Raw genomic sequence first — 24,245 nt, 5'->3', positions numbered from 1 at the left:
GATTCATCAATTGCCGAGGTTTTCCCCTCCACTCTAGACTCTTACGGCAAACCTCGCAGATCTGCTGACAATGGAAAGGGTTGTGAATAAATTTATCAAATCAAAATAAAAATCATTGAAAACTAATGACATCATGATCAAATTAGAAACACAGGAATATTAGGGGCTTTTCGAGCTTGAAGCTTGCAAATAGAAAAGATTTTGAAGAGGATTGTTTTTATCATTTAATGTTTTGTTCAATGTATGTGTATGCACACATATATCGGTCCCCATACCAAGATTCGTCCTCCCATGCCAAAATTTGACCGTGCGCAATGCATTATGTTTCGTTACATGTAGCCATAGGTCAAATTTTGGACAGCATGCTATAGAGGAATCTTGGATGGCTTACATTCCTATCAACAGGTACTTGGTATTATCATTCGGCATGTATGTGACACGAGCTGCTAAACATGTTTAGTATGAAGGCCGAATGTGTGCATGGGTACGTCAAAGTATAGTGCAGGCCTGTATAGCCCTTCCCTCTTTCATTACGATTCAGTATAAAAAGAAGTAACATTTAAGACATAATATGTCTTAAATGTCCTTGCCATTCTAACGTTATAAAGCATGCAAGTGAATATTATTCACTTGCATGCTTTATAACGTTAGAATAGCAAGGCTTGAAGAAAAAAAGAAAATTTTCACTTTTCAGTGCACAACTCTCATTAAATACGAGATCATTCATCGTGTTAATACACAAGTGTCAGAAACCCTCGGCTACACAAACAGTAAAAGTGGATGTAGAAATACCAGTGGCAGTGGTAAATTACACAATTTCAAATGAAGAAAGGAAGCATTCCGATATAGAACTCTACTTGTATTAAAGTACATTGTACTGGTGGCCAAGAGCTGACATGCATGCAGTTGTAAGCCCCCTCTATTACTACAGCCATAAACTTCTGTAGTCGGCAACTTCCAGTGATAATGTTAATGCTTTGAAATGAGGGCACATCCATTAAGCTTCTAATGTTGCGGAGACCAGCTTGACGAGGCTTCGGCCCGCCGCACCCCCCGATACTCCGGCCGGCTGGTTGTGGCCAGGACGGGGGGAGTCAGTCAGTTACTATGCGGTTGTTTCTTCATTCGAACAATGTTTCGTCTAGCCATTTTCGTAACACTACCGGAGCTACACGTAGGTCTATTCACAATGTTGTGCTAATATGTACAACATTCGATGGCTTAATCAAATCTTATGTAATAAAGAGTATTCTAAAGTACGTTATAATTACCACTTCATCCGTCGTGTCGTCCCTTTCAGCTGCAAGTGCAAGGCTCTTCGACTGCAGTGCAAGATCGTGATCGTAGCCTTGTGTGATCGCGCTCACTTATGGATGGGATCGGGATCATTCATTGCGCGCAGTCGACACGCTGTGCTTGTGCTGGAAGAAAACGTTGCTTCCCTTGAGACCTCTCGGTGTCGCCCCTCCCCCGTCCCCCGTCCCCCGTCCCCCGTCCCCCTCCCCTCGCCCCCCTCGCCCTCCCTCGCCCCGTTGGACTTTTCCGCATATCCATCTGTGGGAAAATCGGCTGATCTTGATTCTTCGCTAAAGTGTATATTTCTGAGTCCGTACAAAAATAAAAGGTCATTTCATTACTTTCTGTTCTGTTTACAATGACTTACTTTCATACAATTAAGATACAAAAAAGTGGATGAATTGTTTATCCTGCTGATGACCTATATATTAGGCCAAGTAAAAAAAGAAAGTAGTTTCTCGTCCGGGTTTTTTGAGCAAGGCGATGAGGGAGGTCCTTACTATTTGATATCTTACTATTTTTTCGAGGATTTTCAAAATGAAAGTAATATGTGTTTATATGTGTGATATAAACCACTTATCATTTGAGTGATGCACAATTTAATACCAAATTTGCGTTTATTGCTGTTTATGCATGACAAGTATACCAATTTTACACTGTGACTGTATTTATTCAGTCATATCAAGGGTATGGAAAAAAAACAACGGTTTTTTAACATAAAATATACACATTTGTGCATCACTTTTGTTGAACCTATGAATCCAACCATTATCTCTGGAAATGCATAGTATTATTTTTGCCTTTCAACACAACACAAACTTACTGAGTTAGATCTTTTCTCATATGAAAACTTATTTGCTCAAGGATTTTAAATGCAGCAGACAGTACTGCCAATTGTCAACCCTGTGAAACAACCACCTGATTTCCTTTTTACTGAAAGACAGAATACGAACCAGTTGAATACTATACTGTGTATTCGCTATTTAAAGCCGTTATAACGAGGAACCGCTTATAACGAGGTGATCGCGTCGGTCCCGTTTTCCATTGCGTGTAATGGCAGAACGAATCGGTTATAACGTGTTCGGTTATAACGAGATTCCGGTTATAACGAGGACAATTTCGGTAAATCATGATAAAGAAAAACATAAGCAATTTGATCGGATATAACGAGGTTCCATTTCTTGACCAAATTGCCGCTTTCAAACACGCGACAAATGAAACATTGGAAACCGAAATCTCGCTATCCACGTCTTTTCCCGTTTTGCAGAGAACCGTTCCTTCCATGTTTTCTTCTTAATCACGCGATAAGACACAGGAACACCTTCCGATGTTCCTACCAATTAAACATAATCATTCGGTTTTCTTTTTCGCGAGAAACGCGTGCGTGATATGAGGTCAGACCACAGCGCAACGAGAAAAAAAAATAGATAACGCATTCAAAAACTTTTCATGTAGCGACAATAAAATTTGACCAAAAATGGACAATTGGAATACGTGTGCAACTCATCATTATATCCTTTCCAATTTTAGTTCCGACTTCCAGTTCTTTTGCTGGTTTTGAGCAAATATGAGTTTGGATGATTAAAGCCGAAATAATAAAATCATCGCCCCGATCCCGCCGGGTGACAGTAGCGTTAAAATAGTTGAGAAACGCATGTTAACCTATACTTAATCGGTGTTCAGAAAAAGAAGCAAACGCATTTATTAGTTTGAACAGATCTGGATTTGTTCATTATCATTTAACAAATGATAATTTAAATATGAGTTTGTATGATCAAAGCAGAAATAATTAGTGAAATCATCGCGATCCTGCCAGGTGACAGTAGAGTAAAAATAGTTGAATAACGCATGTTAACCTACTTAATCGGTGCTCGGAAAAAGAAACAAACGCATGTATTAGTTTGAATGGATCTGGATGTGTTCATTATCATTTCACGAATGATAATTTAAATATGAGTGTGTATGATTAAAGCCGAAATAATGAATGAAATCATCGCGATCTCGCCGGGTGACAGTATAGCGTATTGTTGAATAACGCATGTTAACCTACTTAATCGGTGCTCGGAAATAGAAACAAACGCATTCAACACTTCAAGAACGGATGTACAAAACGCGAAGAGATTTTCGGAAGAAAATAAAGAACGCATTTTTAATCCCTTCGAGCGCAACGACCATACATTGTATAAAATTACAGCCAAATGATTCATGAAATTATCGAATTCCCGCTGGGCACCAACAGCGTAAAATACCTCGCATGCAAGTTAGCAGTAAACAACGCACGTATGTTACTCTGAAATCATCGCGATCTCGCCAGGTGACAGTAGCGTAAAAAAAAAGTTGAATGACGCATGTTAACCTAAATCAGAAAAAGAAACAAACGCATTTATTAGTTTGAATAGATCTGGTACAGATTTGCGTAAACAGAATGACAACCTCCCACATTCAATCCTGTCACATATTTCCAAGAACGGTCGTACAAAACGCGAAGAGATTTTCGGAAGAAAATAAAGAACGCATTTTTAATCCATTTGGGCGCAACGATCATACATTGTACATGTGTACAAGATTACAGCCGAAATGATTCATGAAATCATCGCATTCCCGCTGGGCACCAACAGCGTAAAAATACCTAGCAAGTTACGGTAAACAAGGCCAGTGTGTTACTCTACAGTATATATTTGCCCCCATATTTGCGCTGGTGTTTAGAAAAAGCTTAACAAACAATAATTACAATAAAGAATTAACTTATAATTTCAGCCTCTATTTCTTCGTCTAATTCACAAATAATCTCCCTTTATTCTCTCAATAATAACGCTCAATAATTGTGTAATAACAACGCAAAGGATATGTTTAAGTTTCATGGATGGGTATATGACGTCATGCTTATGTTTTTCTTTGTTTTTAATGAGTATGGTTATAACGAGGTACCGGTTATAACAAGGTAATATAGCCGGTCCCACGGATCTCGTAATAACGGGGTTTGTGGTTACATTGCGCAATCAATCTACCAGCACATGAAGTGGGCAACAGCACGAGAGAAATGTACAGAAGGTGCTCAACGTCCTGTCTAGATCACGACGTACCGAGTGCGCTGTACATCGCAGCCCAGGCCCGCCCATCCAACTACAGTTCAACTGCTTTGTGGGTCATTCCTTCTTGCCGAGCTCGCAGTGTGAAATGCATGCGTTATTACATACGCACTACAGAAGCTACAGCTGTACTATACAGCTAAGTAGAGGACGCAAGGCGTAATTAGAAATAAGACATCACGATTGGTAGGTGAATTGTCGATTTTTTTTTTTTTCGGCGGCCGAAAAAATAGTAAATATCAAAAAAGTCGATGCGGCAACTGAAAATCGATGCGGGCGGGGAGCGGGCTGGGACGAGAATTATGAATTTCTTGGTATTTTCAGCGCCATTTTAAAAATAGTAAATAGTAAAAAAAATCGATGCGGCGGCCAAAATCGATGCGCGCGAGGACGAGAAACTGGTTTCTTTTTTTACTTGGCCTTATTCTAATTTTCCCATATCCGTACCACTGAAAATTAAAACCCCATGTCCCGGTGATACTACAAATAAATATCCTTATATTGCATTTCAAGATGGAAGCGTGGTGAAACGTTTTTAAATGCTTATCTCTTTCATTTCAGAGCGTACTATTAAATCATTAGCATAAGATATACCAATATCAAAATATCAAAAGAAAAATGAAATCAATAATTCAAATCTTGTGTGTCCCACCATTTTGCGTCATCTCCGTCACGAACATTTAGGGCGCCATTAACGAAAAGTGTCAGGTACCCTAAGTATCGATTTCAGTACATGCTATGTGACAGTTACATGCTGAAGTTGAAGAACTTACCTGGTTTTTCCCATACTTTAATCAAGAAAGTTATATATTACAATTTGTGACTAATGCCGGGTCTTACCTTTATTCAGCGTCATCTCCGAACGCTTAAGATTATACACATATCAAATCAAATTAATTTATTGGTGGCATAATGGGAGAGAAGATCATATTGCGTTTATACCCTCTACCAGTACACACGGATCTTACCGCAGGTGATATGTTATGAATGGATTAGGAAGATGATAGAGGCCATTTTTTTGTTGGACCCGTCATCTCCGTCACTTCATCTCCGTCACGGAAAGTGGCGGAGATGACGCCCAGAGGGAATTTTTTCTTTAGTACAAATAACAACAGAGTGATATTAGAAATGGTGTTAATCATATTGGAGGTCCTTTAACCACTGCTATTTTTTTTCCCTTTGGTTCAGTTGCATTGTAAATATCTATCCTTAAATTTGTTTAGGCCATAAAATTATTAGATTACAAAAAGTAATGCTATCTCCGTCACGTCACATTTTGCATATATTTATAACTGTAACACTATAAGAACTGAAAGTTATTCTAAATGATCGAGGAAACACCCCGTAAAGATTGTGCCTGTATTACATGACGTAAACATTCATTGTGATTTTCCCACTTTATGAAAGATTTTCCATTTCTGAGCCACTTTTTCTTTTGTACGGCAAGAAATATCCACTTAGCGTAGAATTAATGACCCTGTACATTATCCCCTGCTCTCGGTTGATTTTATGACATATTTGCTCCTGCGATATATCGCTCCCGTGAATTTGCAAGCAGCTGCTAAGCCATACAACCCACAAACATAGCCCCAACCCAAAGAGCTTTTTCCCAGTAAGGTGTGAAGCTGTTATTTTCCCGAGGGTTTAATTTTCGCAAATTTCGCGAATTAAGTAGGCCTATACTATAGAGTGCGGAGTATGCATACGCCCTGTACTATTGTTTTGTTAGCGCACGGGGAACACTGGAAGACGACGAGGCGGTTATAATAATTATGTCACTTTAGTTCCAGAAATGTGAAAGTTACTCCTTTCATTTAACCCTTTCCCCCGCTTGGTTCCTAACTCTCCATAGATTTAGTACGCTTTGCGTATTGACAATTTCCCAAATACCATCAAAAATAATATCTTTATATATATATACGAGATATTTTCGTTTGAACTCTAAAAATGCAAAAGCTCCCTGGTATATATGCAGGGGCGTCGATCCTGGAGGGCAAGGGGGTAGTTGCCCCCCTCCTCCTCGAAAATATTGGGGGAGCAAACAAATTATTTTGCCCCAAAATTATTCCCGAGTTGCGGTAAATTTTCTTGCATATTTGATAGAAAATTGTCCAAATATTTCACTCATATACCAGGTCGTTGAATTTCAATTCTAAAAATGCAAAAGCTCCCTCGATTGGGAGGGGGATACCCCACCCCTTCCGACCCGACCCTTGCTCTTTCCCCCTCCTATATGCAATCGGTACACTTTGGCAATTGACAGTATTCCAAATATTCTACAAAAAAGTGTACATCAGATTGTTCTATTCTAATTCTAAAAATGCAAAAACGTGTGGATGGAGGACACCCCCTCCCACCCCTGTCAACTTCAATATACCTAATAGTGCACAGAGATGACGCATATGTAGAACAAGAGCCAAGATACAGCGATTTAGTCATACACACTCCTGTGAATATCTATTGTTCTACTTTTTTTTACAGAGAAAAATCAACAAATTCTACCAGATCGCTGAATATCAGGTCTGAAAAAGGTAAAATCCCTCCCACCACCACCCCATTCCCTCGCACATATCTTCTAAGTCCCCCCCCCCCCCCTCCTCCCCAATCCTGAAAAATGATCGACGCCTCTGGGTGTGGGATTTAATCGGGAAATAAAACCTATAGTGATTTCGTTTCAGAATCCTGGTGTAAATAACTATGATAATGATCAATTTACGCACTGACATAACAGCAATGAACCCGACTCATTGCATAATCCGTGAATTATATTTTCTTCCTAAATATTTTGAAAGCCCCCATCCCGCCCCTAATAAATGGCCGACATAAGTTACAGTGTTTCAAAGCAGAATATATGCCTATTGTACATTTGAAGCACCTTGATAATCATTAAAAGGGAACCATAATACCTATAAGACGCAAATGGGAAATTCAAACAATTACAGATAAAGGGAAGAGAGGCAGTAAGAGGGAATGTATACCCCCGACAGAATACCCAAGAAAAAAAAATAAAGATGTTTGAATAGACATAAATATACATACTGTTTCTTTCTTGGTCATTCCATTTCATTTCATTTTCTTGTGTCATGTTAAACTACTAAATTACAATTGCAATTAAGATCTTTAAAGTATTTGATTCTGGTAATGTGTTGTCTCTGTCCAGTTTTCGTACACATGCACATGCACATGCATATCAGATTTTCATTTTATCACACAATGCATCCATATATTTTTATATATACTATACATATATATGCAATTGTGCATATATATATATTGTATATATATATATATATATATATATATATATATATATATATACACACACACATATATATATATATATACATAAAGAAACAATATATATATATATATACATATATATATAAACATGTTGAGATTTCACGTATTGGCTCCATGAAGAAATGAAGAAGCAAACTAGTTATGCAATTTTGGCCAATAAAGCACGAGTTTTTTCGACTCAAATATTTTGCGTCCTACACCTTCAGGAGTCTTGACAAAGACGAAGAAGAAGGCATAGGATGCTGGAAATTTGAGTCGAACAAACTAATGCTTTACTGGCCAAAAATGCATAACTAGTTTGCTTCTTCATTTCTTCATGGAGCCAATACGTGAAATCTCAACACGTTTATATATATATATATATTCATGTGTGTATATATGCAGAGTGAATCTGTGTCATCACAGGCTGGGACAACTCTTGCAGACACATACAGTACACTATGAATGACATTTACACGTACAGAGAGGAAGAGGCTCCACATTATTTCAGCTTTGCATTCTCAATGTACTGTAGGTATGTTTATTCAAGCAGTTCCATCTTCTGGCAGCTTTGACATTGTACCCAATATACTTAGTATTCTGTTTATTTGAGGTTGGCTATACATTTACTTTGCAGCACAATTGACATTGACCAACTTAACAATATTTTTTTTGTTCTAAAGACCTATATCTTGGCAAAAATAAAAAGTAAAGCATTACAAGACAAAACAGGAGCACAAAATTCTGATGCAGTTATTTGGCCATCACTTCTATAGATGTCTTTGTTATCCAGACCTGGGATAACAGACAAATATCTTTGCCACTTAGTGCATTTTTGGTGAAAAACTGCACTGAAATCAAATACAAAACAGCAATTCTCTTGCAAATACTGGGCAGTAAAGAAGTGGAGACGTAGTGCCCAATGACAACGATATTTAAGTTTTACCCACATAAATGCTGTTGCCAAAGGGAAATGTATGCTGCTTGTCTGATGGACTCATTGGGGACATGGGGGAAAGAGGGGGACCTTCCAGGTTTGATTATCGCTGCTGGTTATCAAACAAATGGAAACATGCAGACATACAAGAAGGGGCATTTTACTCCTAGGTCATTTTATTCCAACATCATTTGAACTAAGAAACATGCATATAACATCATGTAAATCATTGCAGTACATTTGTAATACTATAGTCAGTTGACAATGCCTTGTACATATATTCAACACAACTTGCCTGATAGCGTTGTGCTTGAGCATATCTCGCCTATCCAGCATTCAGTGTTTCAGTTATTCCGGATGGAGGCCTGTCCCAACATAGGGCAGATAACTGGTTGGACTGAATATGGGTGTATGAGCAATGCTGTTTGTTCCCTTGCACGTCCGGCCAAAACTTTTCCAATGGCTCAGAAAAATTGGGTAACTTAGTAACAGTGAATTAGTACAACATAGTGTACCTCTTCTTGTATCTTATTGCTGCTAGATATCACTGGGAGTTGCATAGCACTGTTGCTATGATTGTTTAGGGCTCTTATGAAACCAATCTCAGGTTTGCTAATTTGAGTAAGCAAATTTCTTGGGATTACAGTCTGTCAGTAGTCACTACACGAACCATCATACATATACATCACTCTCTTTTCACATATTTCAACAGTTCACTGATCAACATGATACACATATGTACAAACCATTTTCATAAAACTTGACAAATAAAATATACACAACACAAAGTGAAAGACAATAAGCACAAATACCCTGATAATTATCAACAAAGTTATTTCATTAGATATTACAACTCAGCCTGTAGGACTGGCACAACATGGTGTCTTGATACGTCACAGATGACATTATGCTGGTGAGGAATCTTCGGTACTCAATTATGGTTTAGAGAGCGTGAGAGTTGTAAATTTAACATCAAGGTGGCGTAGAGGAAATGTCAGTGAACCATGACAACAGAGAAACAAGCTTCCAAGACAAAGGCTAATGTCCACACAGATGGGTAACAGTTTTGCTTAACTTGAACTAAGGGTCCAGTCTGACTTTCAACCCTTGCTAAACTGAAAGGCATTAACAGCTCAAACATTAATTACTTGAAGAAGACCTAATTTTCCATTCTAATTGGGCAGGGAGAAAGAGGACATAAAACTGACACTTCCCTACGTCTGTACATGTCACAGTTGTACTGTGACTGGACAATGGCAATGCCCTTTGAATTAACAGTAAATGAAAGACATATTCAATCAAATTTTGCAGTTTTCCACGCAAAAGTCACATGATATCAAACTGAAATTTACCACTTAGTAACCAGTTTGATATAAAATGTCACCTTAGGGAGAAAAAAGGGCTTACAATTAAGCAGCTTACCAGCTTTAAAGCAGGCCTATTTTTTTATACATACATTGCATTACTGAAGGGTACTTGTTGACTGTGAACAAAGCATACATCCACGATGTGATAAAATTATGAGATACAGGTGGCAGGGAATAATGGTATGTCCATGTTTACCTTACAGTGTAGGTTCACTGTAAATGAAATGGCCCACTTATAAAAGCCTTCTAGGCAGCCCGTTCTCTCTTTTCCCTTTTTTTTCTCCTGCAGAAAAATCTTTGTTTTGTTTTGTTTCAGTTTTTCTTATGTATACCAAGTCAGTCAATCCACCACAAACATGCCTCCCATGAGCGAGGAAAAAATTGTTTCCCCCGAATTTCCTTTCATTGTCATCGATTGCTTACAGCATTGACTAGTTTTCTTGATACAGAAGGGGCAATGTCCCTTATCAAATAATACATCTTCCATCACATGAAGTCAATTTCAATGTCATGATACCTTATGCTGACTACAGCTTTAGGCAAAAAAAAAAAAAATTGTTGCATTGGCGTAACCCGCCCGACCCTAAAAATTCCGCCGACCCCATGTTTTTTTATTATTTTTTTTTGCTATCGATATCAAATATCTTGTTGATTGCGATCGCGATCGCACAAACCCGGAAGTGGAAACGGCTCTGGGGATATCGGATGTACGAGGGAGAGATCTAGCGCCTCGCATAAGCCTTCCTTGATCAGTACGTCATCTGTTTCCAACACGGACACGTACTCGAACAAGATTTATTCAGTGTATACGTAGCATTCAGACTGCGATGTATTGTGCACAGTTTTGCCATAGGTTTCTTGTGTGGAGAACTTACACGAATCTGTATATGTGGGACTGTAATAGAGATCGCCGTGTGCGATGAAAAGATCGTACATATGGGTCAATTTGCATCTATCTTATCTAAGTCAAAATAGTAAAATATGAAGTGAAAACATTCAGGATAGGGATTTCAACATCTTTAAATTCTGTGAAGGGGTATAATTCCAGTAATATCGGCCTCATAAATGATTTGTAGAATAGATGAACACAGCACATTCGGTGCAGCAGTTGTAACTGTTTACTGAGCTGAGCACGAGTTTTACACGTAAAATGCAGGTAGCAAAAAAAAAAAAAAAAAAAAAAAAATCCGCCCAACCGACCCTATTTGAAAATCTCATGTTACGCCAATGCAACATTTTTTTTTTTTTTGGCCTTACTCCTGTCCGGAGCACCTGTGATGCTGTATCAATTACGATACAACACACTAGTGCAGGTTTACATTCTGTATTACACGGAACCCTCAGTAAAAATGCTGTAATTTACAACTACTGCTCGGTGTCACATTGAAACAGTCATGTACTGATTGCAGACCCTGTATGCCAGCAACCTGTGAATTATGGCCGCCTGCATGAAGCCACCACTGTAGACCACAGGCTTGCTTGTGTTCCAAGTTGTGGGACTGAGATATTCTTTCTGGATCAACAGTCATTCAAAGGCAATCTTCCCCGTACTTCCCAGTGGGGTGCTCTGCCCCACCGTGGCATTGAATCTTGGCCGGCTCTTCAGCTGCCCCGCCCTGGTTTGGCCCTCCTTGGCCGCAAGCATTGGTGATCTAAGAAAAAGAGATACATATACACACAAACTGGTCAACAAATAGAAACAGACAAATACAGAATGATCAGGGGTTTAAGAGAGACTCACATATTTATCATATGATTTTGACTTGGACCTTCTTGTTTGCCCATAACCTTCATACTGGGTAAGCGGGGAATTAATGCAACCAGTAGGGGTGTTAATCTCATTAATGTACCGCATTCAATAAAATGAAGACAGATATAGTATGTCTTCTTAACTGACTTTTCAAATGACAAAGTTTAACAACTAGCATCATCCAAAAGTCCTCCTTCACATTAAATCAATAGTGAACTATTTGACTCATCCACTGATATTATAATACTTACATACCACATTGAACAATGTTAGTTGGACTTTTCTTTCGTTTTAAAGCTATAAGTGTATCACTCCTACAAGAAAATGCCTAACAAGGAATGCGTAGAAAGAGGCTCAAACATACTTTATGATGCCTCAAAAACCAAAAGTGTGGCAAATTTGTGGCATTTTTAGATATTAATTTCTGACTCTACAATACTTACTCAAAACACTATATGTGGTATCCTCTACTTTAAGAGAATGCTTATGATGCTTTTAGAATGGTTTCCTACATGTTGATTGTATTCAATTCAGCTGGTGCAAATGAAAACAGTGAAGTTCTGCCTTGCTGGCTTAAAATGCTACAAAGACTTACTGCAGGAGCATGTCGATTGTCTGCTGTGTTGCCTTGGTTTTCCTATGGCTTGGTCCATACAGGTTACTTTCGATGTTGTGACTCTGTGCGGAACATTTATGATAAAATATTATGAAAAAAATCAGGTTCAGCCTAAAAACAAGTCTGCTTTGTACGGCACCTGATTCTGCTGATTCAGACGGAGTTTAGTCATTAGGACCTTCAAATGACCTTCTGTTTCACAGTTCACTTTCATATGAAATTCAAGCCAAATGATACATGTACTGTAGTTGAAATACTGATATTTGATCACACAGGAAAATGGAGATGCCATTTGCCAAAACAAAATAAAATGGTGCAATATTACTGAGATTACTCATGAGTACAAGTTCTAACTTTGGCTTCACTTTGACAATCAAAGGCAGAAGACGTAATTCTAGAAGAAGCAGAGAGGTTGCTAATTAAGGCAAGTCAATCATTCTAGCAAATTCACATTATGTTTAGTGCCATCAAATTGTTAAGTAATGTGATGTACATCTGGAATCATGCATAATTCAACATATCAACATTTCTGATTGAAATTTACTGAGTTTATCTTGAAAATGACGGTTAATGAATAACAATGTGAACTTTAAAAAAATGTCCACGAATAAATGCATAAATGACAATTTTGTTATTCAATGTATCTTTTGTAATGATCTGTCGTACTATGCAACATTCATGGAATACTTTATGGATTCATCCACAAATACATTGTATACACTTCATCTGACTTAACACCAAGACAAATTGTCTGCACCAAGGTAATATTACCAGTCCCTAGCTCTGTTACTCATCTCAATAAATTTACATGACTGCTGCTTTCACGTTAGTCAAAGACATGAGCCACAGTAAAACAGAAAAGTATGATATCAAAACTAATGACAGCTACTTATGAATTAAAATTGATTTCGTTTGCACTCAAGAAAACATAATTATATTACTTACTTCCTAGAGTAAACAAAATGGATAATTCTATGCATTGTATGTCTGTGCTTCTGTCTATTACGCATAATATCATCACCTTTTTGAAGAACTTCAGGGCCCGTTCTAACTGACCCTGGGACATGAGAATTGAACCGTAGAGCTTGTTGGCTTCACCGACCTCTGCACTGAGGTCACCAAATGTGGCGCTCTTTGAGGTTATCAGTGTTTTCAGCAACGACACAGCTTCCTGTGTAGATAAATCAAATGTTAGAAAAAGAGACTCAGAAAAGAAATATCTGAAATCAAGCTGGATTTTGAGCATGCATTACAAAACTTTCATGACTCTATTATGTAGATGACCTGCAGGGGAGGGTTTGAAAAGTTCATGAGGAAAGTGACAACACCAATTTGTTCAATTTGTTCAAATCTACATACTGTAAAAGGGGATATTTTCGCGTGACTAATTTTTAGTTCTTGGCCGGGTGAGAAGGGTTTCGCATATTTTTAATTCCACGGAATCAAGACTTCACGCACGGGAACATATGGCAAGCAAATATATTCGAGTGCCTTTCTTTTCACGCTAGTTTCTGGTTGCGCGAAATGCGCGAAAATTTACAGTGTGTCATAATTTGCTTTAGTACTCTAAACAAATGGTAATGATAACAGAGTGTATATTTTCTGTTTAAATACCTTTATGGGATTCAAAGAAAATCTCTAGTATACGTGGGCTGCTTGTGAGACAATCATATCCATAATTCATGTTATAATACAACAACATGCACAGCAATATAGAATATCAAAACTAAAACTAAAACTGACATATCTATGTAATTCAACTTCTTCAAAACACTATTAAATCCAAGCAATCAACTGGATATATCAAACTGAAGAGAGAAGAGAAGTGTGTGATTGCTTTACAAACTAAACATTCTTGACAGGTTAGATTAGGTTGGCATACATAACATTCAAACTTTAAGTACAAGCAGCATGTAATGGAACACAGCTGTGCATTTGTGTGAAAGCTATTAGTCAGCATCGGCCAGTCATGCTTCCCTTGTTGCGATAGGAATGCTGGCACATTCCCAGTCACAAGAAAAGACTTACGTCCGTTCTGTCAGTCCGTATGAGTAGCTTGCACAGGTCATCTTGGGTGGAGATGGTCTTGGCGTGGTGCGGTCCAAACAGGACTTGCCGGATACCCAGACTCTCGTTGAGGTACTGTTCAGCAGCAGCTGTATGGCACAGTGGGAATGCATCAGTTTAGTAGAGAAGAGTCTAGTTTTGTCTTGAAGGCTCTTCTACCTTGTAACACCATTCAGTAATGTCCTTTCTGAGACTACAAACAATTATCATGAATCATTTTGATAGAGTAGCCTGACACTTGTACGCTTAAACAAAAAAAAAGCAATGAGTGATTTGCATTAATATGAGAGGTGTAATACCTATGACTGTTTGGGACAACTGAAGAACTATATTTCCCTGTTACAGGAATAGGATGGGTGTCAGACTGCAACTTCACATCTCGGAAGAAACTATGCTATTGCTTAAGATACAAAGAGTATGATTGAAATAACTACTGTTTTAAATTGATTTACGGGTACATTTTTCATTTGCTTAAATTTTGAGTTATTAAAAAAATAATCAACAAAAGAACAAATTTGGAATCTTATATGATGACCTCCTTAAAAACAAGAATGAAAATTACAGACCACCACATTCAATTTCATTTTGATTACTCATTTTCATATTTCCCACTTTCTAAAAAGGCTTTTGACCACAGGGAGAAATCTACAATAGCTGACACCATTAAAACATAACTGACACATTGAGAGACCGCTAATGGCCATGATCTTAAACTTTCCAAATCTCTACTTTTATTCTGTCACAAGTATCACTCATTCACACGCACTTCTGCTCAAAAGAAAGACTCAATTTACATTGCCAATATGTGGCAGTTTTCTGCAAACACATGCAAAAAATTTTTACCTACTAGTACATCCTTGAAATGGCAGAGTATAGTACAGACCAAACTCAAAGTATAGTAAGTAATGAACCGTTTGAAAAAGTATCATGAGCCAATGAACTTACTCTCAGCCTCAGCTGTAGCAGATTCAGAGTAGGCTAGGGCCAGGGCATGGGCAGTCTCTGCCACCTCCTCACTTTGACCACTAAACCTGAAAAACAAACAGACAAGCAAATGGAAAAAGCGACACATAGGAACACTTGCTACTCATGATATATCCAGAGTATTGTGACAGTAGAGACAAATTCAGTCATGCCGACCACAATAATCTCAGCAAGATATGGACATTCTTAATAATCACATGGCAAAGGATTTGTCACATACGAACGCTAGTATCACTGATGCATATTTAAGAGTCACTACAACAGAAATCATTTGGCTTTTCTGCAGGATTTCACTTTCCAACGTGACTGCTGAGGTAGACTGTTTGTTTTTTCGTAATATTTGCTGAGGACAAACTCCTATCATAAATCATATGAAGTAGTATTTTGAGTGATGCATACACACATATGACCACACATAAACAAATGGGTGAATAAGTAAACTGTCAATGTAGACTGAGCTGTAGCTACCTTGATACTGCAATGGAGTGTGCCTGTAGGAAATGGTCGGTCGCTCTGTCGTGATTGGCCATATCCTTCTTACTCTGCTCCAAGTAACAGAGAGAGGGCTGTCAAGGAACTTTCAATCTCTTCAATCTGTCATTTTTCTCTTCATTTACAATGAATTAAACTTTTTTTCTTTTTTCAATGATGCTACACAAACTATGCCAAAAGAACAGAATCATGTAAACTTCCCTTTTTTTCTTTCTCAAAACATGGTGGTATTTTCAATCATTGTTGTCCAAGAATAGTTAGCAGCACCATGCCAGCACTACATCCTGGGTCTTCTTACACTGTACATGCCAATGAAATATAAGCCTCATAATGTGAACCTTAGATGCAAGTACACTGTATATGCAAAAATTTATTTACCATACTTGGTACACCATTAAGCAGTCATCAATTGTCGATCCATGGATTTCACCCTCAAATAAACGTGAAAAGCAGAAAAAGTAATTAAATAATTAAATGAGCTTACAGAAAGAAACTTAACTAATGCTGCATAAAGACCTCCAAATCAACTGAGCAAATGCATGTTTTCCAAGAGAAGTGGTCCTTTTGCAAATATAATAATCCAAGTCTGCAAGAATTTGGGTACAATACAGAAGAGGAACAAACAATTACGTGGTACTAGTACATTAGACGCTTTATGTGATTTCATGTCAGCCACCACTATGTATATTGGTAAAGGATATTCTTCCCATATCCTGATAGATGGGGATCAATTCTGGGCTGTCACTTCCGTACTGCTCCTCTGTCAGACGAATCGCCTTCTCATAGAACCCAGCTCCAAGTGCATGCTTCTGCTGCTTGGCATATAATCTGGAGTTGCAATTGTTATGACATAAATGTTGAATAGAAGTTAAGTTTAGATATACAAACATGAATAATCTAATTTGATTCTTAATTAATAATACAATGTCTCCCCTTACGTGCTCAGTGAACCATTTCAGATTCAGGGTGACAGCATATGCATCAACATCTTTGAGACTTGGAAGCAGGCTCTGTTAGACCATTAATCTAATGATTCACAAAACTTCTGAAGAAACTTGTATACTATGGCTATGGCTACTATTTATGGCATGTACCTCATCAAATGACACAAAAAGAATTTCACTCCACATATCACCCATTGAGAATTATAGAGAGGTATTGATACATAAAGTTCATGTTTATGGATGGGTTGGGGGAGGGGGGAAGAAGCCCTGATGCCAAAAACATGTGCTGTCACCATGCTGGTGTGTCCATCCGCACCCCATTTCACTGAAAAAAAAAAAAAAGTTGGTATGAAAGCAACTCTTGCTGGAATGGCACTTGTCATTGTAATGACACGAGTCCAGCTTCCCCGATTGGCTGTTGCTATAGGAAGTTACCATTCCAGCAAGAGCTGCTATTGTAACATCCTTTATGAAATGGGGCCCTGCACTCATACTTTCAAATTTTCTGTTCACTCTTTTCAAGTGCAAGTATTTGTGACAGGAGCCTTGCAAAGGGAGTGGTCCACTATGTGAGAGCATTTGTGATGTTAACATGGTTATTATTTCAGACAAATGTTGTGTGATGCTGGTTTGATGGATTGAGTAAGTTTCAGCTGCACGTCAGTGAAATGTCAACTGTCCTGACACCAAAGTTTTGGTTGGTTTTAATCTATGCCCGTAGCAGATTCACACACTAATACAAACATACACTCACACAAGTTATTAGTCTAGTTACTTCTCACATGACAACATATCAGCTGTTATTCTGCCCGGAGAGATAAACTCACTTTGCCAAGGCGATGGCGATGTCGATGTCAAGCTGCATCCTCCTTGATGACCGCTTCTCGCTGGACATCTTGGACAGTTCTTGTGACACCCGCTCCGCCTTGACCAGATTCTGCTCTGCTTCAGGATATGTAATCATCATTGAAGTTAAGGATGATTTAAAAGGAAAACATCAATTGGAGAAATCATAACATGATGAAAGCAGGACAGAAAGAAAAAACAAAACAAAAACAGAATAAGTGCCACCTTGACTTTATGACAATGGCGATAATGATAATAACAAATACTATAAGGACAAAACACAATAAGAGCCTGTGAATGAAAAGATTTAACAATGAGGGAAGATGTGATGAGATAGTGACAGATCTTCAAACAAATTGTGCAGGTGCAACATTTGATACTCAATTTTGAAAGTGCTTTGACCATATCAAGTTGTATGTAAATAAATAAATATTCAACGTCCAATCCTCACGTAGTAAACAAACAGAAAAATGCACATGAGTACACACACACATGCAACAAAGTAAAAACACAAGCACTTGATTAAAAAGGTATGCAACACGCACTGACACACAAGAGGTACTGTATGCACTCAAAATGAGTAAAACAGAAAGAAAATAAGTATGCATTCCAGAGGCAACAAAGGATATTTCTTGAGAATGGTCAGTGCTCGGCCCAACATGTAGTACATGAGTAGGAGTGTGCCCATGAGCTGGCTCTTGGATTCATCAGACTCCGATGTGTGCAGTCCATTCAGCATGATAGTCCTGGCTGTCTCAGAGTGTGCTTGAGCTTGTGGTGCCAGACCTGGATAGACAATACAGTAAAACATAATGCAACGATGGATTTTGGAGTTTGTTAGTTTCCCAAAATATCAAACATATACTGTATAGGCCATATATTTAGCGAGTCTAAATTTTTGCGAATCGCAACTTCCCCACGATTTCGTGAGTGGCTAAATTTGCGATCGTGGAGTGCTGCACCAAACTGAGAAATGTATGCGTATGTCACATTTATAGCGTGATCAGAGTCAATATTTTCGTGTGTCTTTAATTTCATGAATTGCACCTGACTCGCGAAATTCGTGAAAATAAAAACCTCGCAAAATATTCGGCCTACACAGTACACCCCAAACTCGCAAAGGCTGTGTGAAGTTGTTTTTTCCTCTCTCTCTCTTTGGGTTCACACAGCTCAGAGGGTTTTGTGATTCTACAATACAATGACTTCCATCTTCATCCGACAGTACCTGCAATATATGGGAGTACATCGCAAAATCATGCAAAGCAAAATACAAAGGGTGTGGGGGCTGATGTCTGTCTACACAGCTACCCTTGGATATGGTGAATGTTTCTCCATATCTGTGTTCTTCTCCCTGTTTCACTACAAGCTTGCAAAGTAATTGGAAGAGATGGGACACCAAGATTGAGTGTGGGCATCAGCAATAGCAAGAATGTCCACAGATCCCCGCCCCTATCGACAAACTTGAAAATGAAACGTTTTCCAATGAAATGACAAAAGACAGATTTTGAGATTTTGTGAATTTGTTTGACTGAAAGAACACAGCATCCTTTCTGTCAAAGTTCTGCCACAGCCAAATGTAAAATGTACATAGGCTTGCTTCAGATAAAGCAATCTGTGTATTTACCTCTGAGAGTCAGGTAAGCATGGGCCAAGTAGACATAGCCCTCGGCTAGCTTCCAGTGCTCGTTGCCATAAACCAGGCGACAAAGTGCCGTGTAGCGAGTCCATTCTCTGATTGCATTATCTGTCTGGAGAGACATGGTGAAAGGGGATTTCTTTCATCACATTTTTGCATATTCTCAAAAGAATTTGTGCTTCCCAATCAGTCAGTAAACTTGCTATTTTTATGTTGGCTTCAATTGAACATGTCTTATATACAATGTACCACATTTGTATAGCAGTCACCTGTGGACAATGGCCACTGACTTTGGTTCTCTTGGATATGAACTGTATGTTAAGAAAAAAATAATAACAAACTGTCTATAATTGTAGCAGCCATCTTCTATCCACTTCTCATTGATGTCTACATTAGACTAGCTTGACTGTGTATGTGTCTGGGAACATTCTATTCCCTCCTAGTCATTGAAGGCAACAAATACACTTGTGTATTCCGAAATTTCAGTATAGAGGAAGTACAAGCAGCAACAGAAGTAATGGAAAAATTAGGGCATTTACAGTAGTAGTTATTGTAGAAGTATCTGAAGTACCATGGACAATGAGAAGTACAGAGAGCTGTTGTAGAAATTGTACATTTAATATTTGTACCATCTGTAGCATGAACTCATAATTCTAATATGTTGCAAATTTTGGCATCTATTCGTTCAAATATAGATAGATCTACTATTGTAGTCTTTTTAGCGGAAGCACAAGTAGTAGCGGCAAAGAAATACTAAAGAAAGTTGTGAGTACTAGTAGTTGTACTAAATAGATAAATTGTTGTTTATTGTAGTATTATATACACTATTTATTTTATTTCATTTATTTTTTTATTTATTCATTTTTTTATTTTTTATTTATTTATTCATTTATTTATTTATTTATTTTTTTTTTTTTTTGGGGGGGGGGGGGAGGGGGTAACAGCAGTTAGAGCAATAATATCCTAAGTAGATAATGTTGGAATACTTGATATACAAAACTGTAGCAGAAAGTTAGAGCTTCCACAAAAGCATACAAAGTGCATTCAACTCAGTTGGAAAATAACTTAATGTCATTCAAATACTTATATTCTTTAAAAGTGGACAAAGTACCTGCTTTTTGCTGGTGTAGTACCGCGCCTTTTTCTGGCACTGGGGCAGAAGTTCATCAGGTGGTGTGAGGTCAAGAACAGAGCCATCCTTGAGGGTCACTGTGCTGCGTTTCTTTCTCCTACGCCTTCGGGGGGAAGGTGTTTCACGGGTGCGTTGTGTGGACAGCTGAGACCCTCCATCAGAATAGTCTGAATTTGAGCTGGAACGAATATCACAGCAAATTGCAAATAAACATAAAGCTTGCACAATTTTAACTATATTAAAGCTTTTTGCTGAGGATATACAAAAATTATTAAAGATACAAATTTGTAGGCACGTCTGTGCAACAATCTTGATTATCACTCTGACAAAGATGAATAAAAACTGGAATACATGGACATTCTCCCCCCCCCCAAGTAATTGATATTTAATAGTTCTTTTGATGAACCATTGCAAGAAAAAAGACCATGACCTCTGGATCTTTGTCACTACCTCCGAAATGATTCTGATACTTGTACAAGCATACATGTACTAGCATTAAAATCAACAATATTAGGAATCCACAGACAAATTACCCTCTACTAACAATATACAACCATAATCTTTGACCTGAACAGAAATGAACTAATTTCATACTTAAATTTATATCAAGTATAAATTTAACCTGTGCTGACGAAGAATATATCCTACATGTACCCTCACGGTTGCACACTTACTCTGACAAACTGCGATCTCGCCTTGACCCTTGGCTGCCTGTTGGAATGTCCACCACTTTCAGGCCAAGTCCTCCTACATCGGGCTTCTCTGCATGGTCAGACTCTGAGCCCCTGTCTGACCCCTTGTCATCTGAGAAAAATGAATCATCCGAGCTCATCTTGCTAATAAGTAACTGGTACTTCACTTTAATGCTTTTGCCGGATCTTCCTAGTCAATACACCTGAAATAATAATAAAAAACAAAACAAAACAAAAAACAAAACAAAACATCGAAACTGGTATGGTAGATCAAAATGAACAGAGATATACAAGTATCATATACAGAGGCAAATGTATCATAGCTACATAAAAGTAAAAAAAAAAAACAAGACAAGATTGTATTATTGTATGATGCATACATCTATGATAGTAAGTTATACAGGGTCTAGGTAATAGATTTATTATTAGACCTAGTACTGTAAAAGTGGATATTTTCGCGTAACTATTTTTTCACGCTTGGCCGGGTGAGAAGAGTTTCGCGTGTTTTCAATTCCACAGAATCAAGACATCACGCACACGAACATATGGCAAATAAAAATATTCGTGTGCTTTTATTTTCGCGCTAGTTTCTGATTGCGCGAAATGCGCAAAAATTTCAACACCTCGAACATTTCCACTTTTACAGAATTACCCACACAAGATTTTGAAGGAAAGGCCTGTCACAGTGTAGAGAATGAATCACTGACAATTGAATTGTGCTTGAGACTTAGAATTGTACGGTTACCTGCAGTAAACTGGTCTCACATTGTCCTCACATAAATTTTCCACTGCAAGGTGTTTAACCCACAGTCACAAACAAAAAGGACAAATAAAGTTGTTGCACACTGTTGACGTTGCACAGCTGAACATTTCAAGCACAGGATGCATTTACACGGTATCGAATGCAACATAAACCTGGGATCAGTGGGACACACACTACACAGTCTGCAAAATACTACGCTGAATAAGGAATGCATTTATTTGTACCAAACGGTAAATTAATGAATATGATGGGATGCTGGAGCTGTCAGAGACTCAGACTGTTCCTGAAAAATCCTGGTTGTCATATCCAGGCAACAAAGTACTAACCTCACATTATCTTTGACACTCCAGCCCTGGGTTATGAGTAGACAATGTGGAATTTGTACAAGAGCACTGCGATCGCGAGTGATCACCAAGCTGTATCCAAGGTACACTATGCAGTGGACGTGTACATTGTATCTCGCGAACGTACTCCTGTATCTCTTCGCAGATAGAGGCACTGCAGCTCAGGCATGCATGCACCTGCGATGCGGCGAAGGTCGCGATTGATTGTGTATTTTTATACGAGAGCTCTGTGATGTAGCATGTCTGCAGTGTTGAGCCCATTCGAGGACGCCATGGATGGCGCCTCGTTCGTTTTGGTCGTTGGCACTCCGAATTTACTGCATATTTTGTTCAGTCTTCAAGGATCCAATGATCAACCATTCTGGCTTCCCAATTTCCACAAAATCGTCAAATGATGCTCCGTTAATGTAATTTTTCGATTTCGATGGACATTAATGCATATAAATTATAGCAATTGGCCAGTTGAAGTAAAGCATACAACCCCTCGATGTCAATGATTAGGCTATGTTTCAGTTTTCTTCAAAACCAAAGAAGAAAGACAGCAGTTTTGGAGAAAGTAAAGTAGATGTGAATGTGTGTTAAACGTCCTTTACGCCTTGTTTTATAAACATGTTTATATCTGTTATTTTCACATGTACGTGTACATTATCACTTACATTTTTGTATTCATATATTATAAATATGTTTGTACTCAATGTTCGTTAATATGAATAGGGTTGAATCTTCAATCCCAATTAAATGTGACGTTAAGAAGGTTCAAGGTTTTTTTTTTATCCAAAACAGCAAACAAACAAATGAACAAATAAACAAATTAACAAAATAATTAGTTTTGTTATTTTGACGGTTCGTTAATCCAAAAATGAAAGATGGGTGAGTACTAACGAATCTTCGGAATTATGAACCTTATTTAGTCATTTTCGGATTGACGAATTTTTGGAATAATAAACTTTTCGGACTATGTTATGACGAATCTTCGGAATAATGAACCTTTAATCATTTTGGATTGAAGAACCTTTGGAAGAACGAACCTTATTATATAATTTTTGAATTAACAAATAACGAATTGAATGCCACACATACTTTTTTTTTTGTTTTTCAGTAATCTTTACTTGATTTGTATAATTTCACAGGACACACACACAAAAAATCATCTCGAATGTATAAACACGATATTTAATACAATCAGCAATGTATGATTAAAAAAAAATTGTGTGAAACCCGAAATACATACAACTAACATTAAACACACAGGCTTACACATATAGCTGCCCCAAAAACAAAACAAGACAAAACAAAACAAAACAAACCACACACACGCACACACACATACATACAGATAATGCACACAATCATACACACATACAGATACACAACAATATACATACATATGCAGTTATGTTTATTTTGAATGAACACTTTTATAGGGAACAAGGAAAATGTATTGCTTTCTTCATTTTGATTGCAACTGACAAGAAAGAATAAATAAAAAAATACCAGAAGGAACACTCACACACATATACACACGCACACACATTACGAGAATTGTATGCATCTAGGAAATGATAAAATGCCTGTAGGCCTATTATAAAGCAGTCTTATACTAGCTCATAGGCCTATTTCACACACACAAAAAAACTTGATGCAAGTATAGGCCCTATGTTTGTGTAAAATGGCCAGATTAATATAGTATAAAATGTACCGAAATTTTGATGCACGTTAATTCCCTTGAACATTTTCAATTCATCAAGTTCATTCAAAGGAAGAAAAAAATCTATGTTTACAGTGGAAATGATTTTATACAATTTAGCAATTTATGTCACTAGGCCCTATATATATTTTCATGAACATGTATTTAAAAAAATACATTTCTTCATTCGTATATTTGCAAAGGACATTTTATTGGAATATATTGGAATGTTATTATGTTTTGATGTTCGAATTTTGATTGTGAATGTTTTACATGGCATTAATAATAATTATTATTGACAGTGCTTATATAGCGCATAACACA

General features: G+C 37.7%; 1 protein-coding gene across 1 annotated transcript; it reads right to left on the bottom strand.

Annotated features, from left to right (window-relative positions):
* Positions 1-11,493: 11,493 nt before the first annotated feature.
* LOC139744777 (tetratricopeptide repeat protein 23-like) lies at positions 11,494-21,267 on the bottom strand. The gene is made up of 12 exons (XM_071655195.1): positions 21,110-21,267; positions 20,415-20,613; positions 19,292-19,415; positions 18,297-18,453; positions 17,649-17,777; positions 16,579-16,705; positions 15,854-15,936; positions 15,347-15,432; positions 14,363-14,490; positions 13,356-13,505; positions 12,314-12,396; positions 11,494-11,620 (listed from the first exon to the last, which is right to left on the bottom strand). Exons 1-12 carry the CDS (start codon positions 21,265-21,267, stop codon positions 11,494-11,496), a joined length of 1,551 nt encoding a protein of 516 aa, XP_071511296.1.
* Between the last annotated feature and the right edge of the window lie 2,978 nt (positions 21,268-24,245).

This window comes from Diadema antillarum, unplaced genomic scaffold (assembly GCF_040938485.1).
Source record: "Diadema antillarum isolate AM-2024a unplaced genomic scaffold, OU_Dant_1.0 seq00001210_RagTag, whole genome shotgun sequence".
Taxonomy (NCBI): Eukaryota; Metazoa; Echinodermata; class Echinoidea; order Diadematoida; family Diadematidae; genus Diadema; species Diadema antillarum.
Note: the sequence above shows the minus strand (reverse complement) of the source record. Positions and strands in the feature narration are given on the sequence as shown.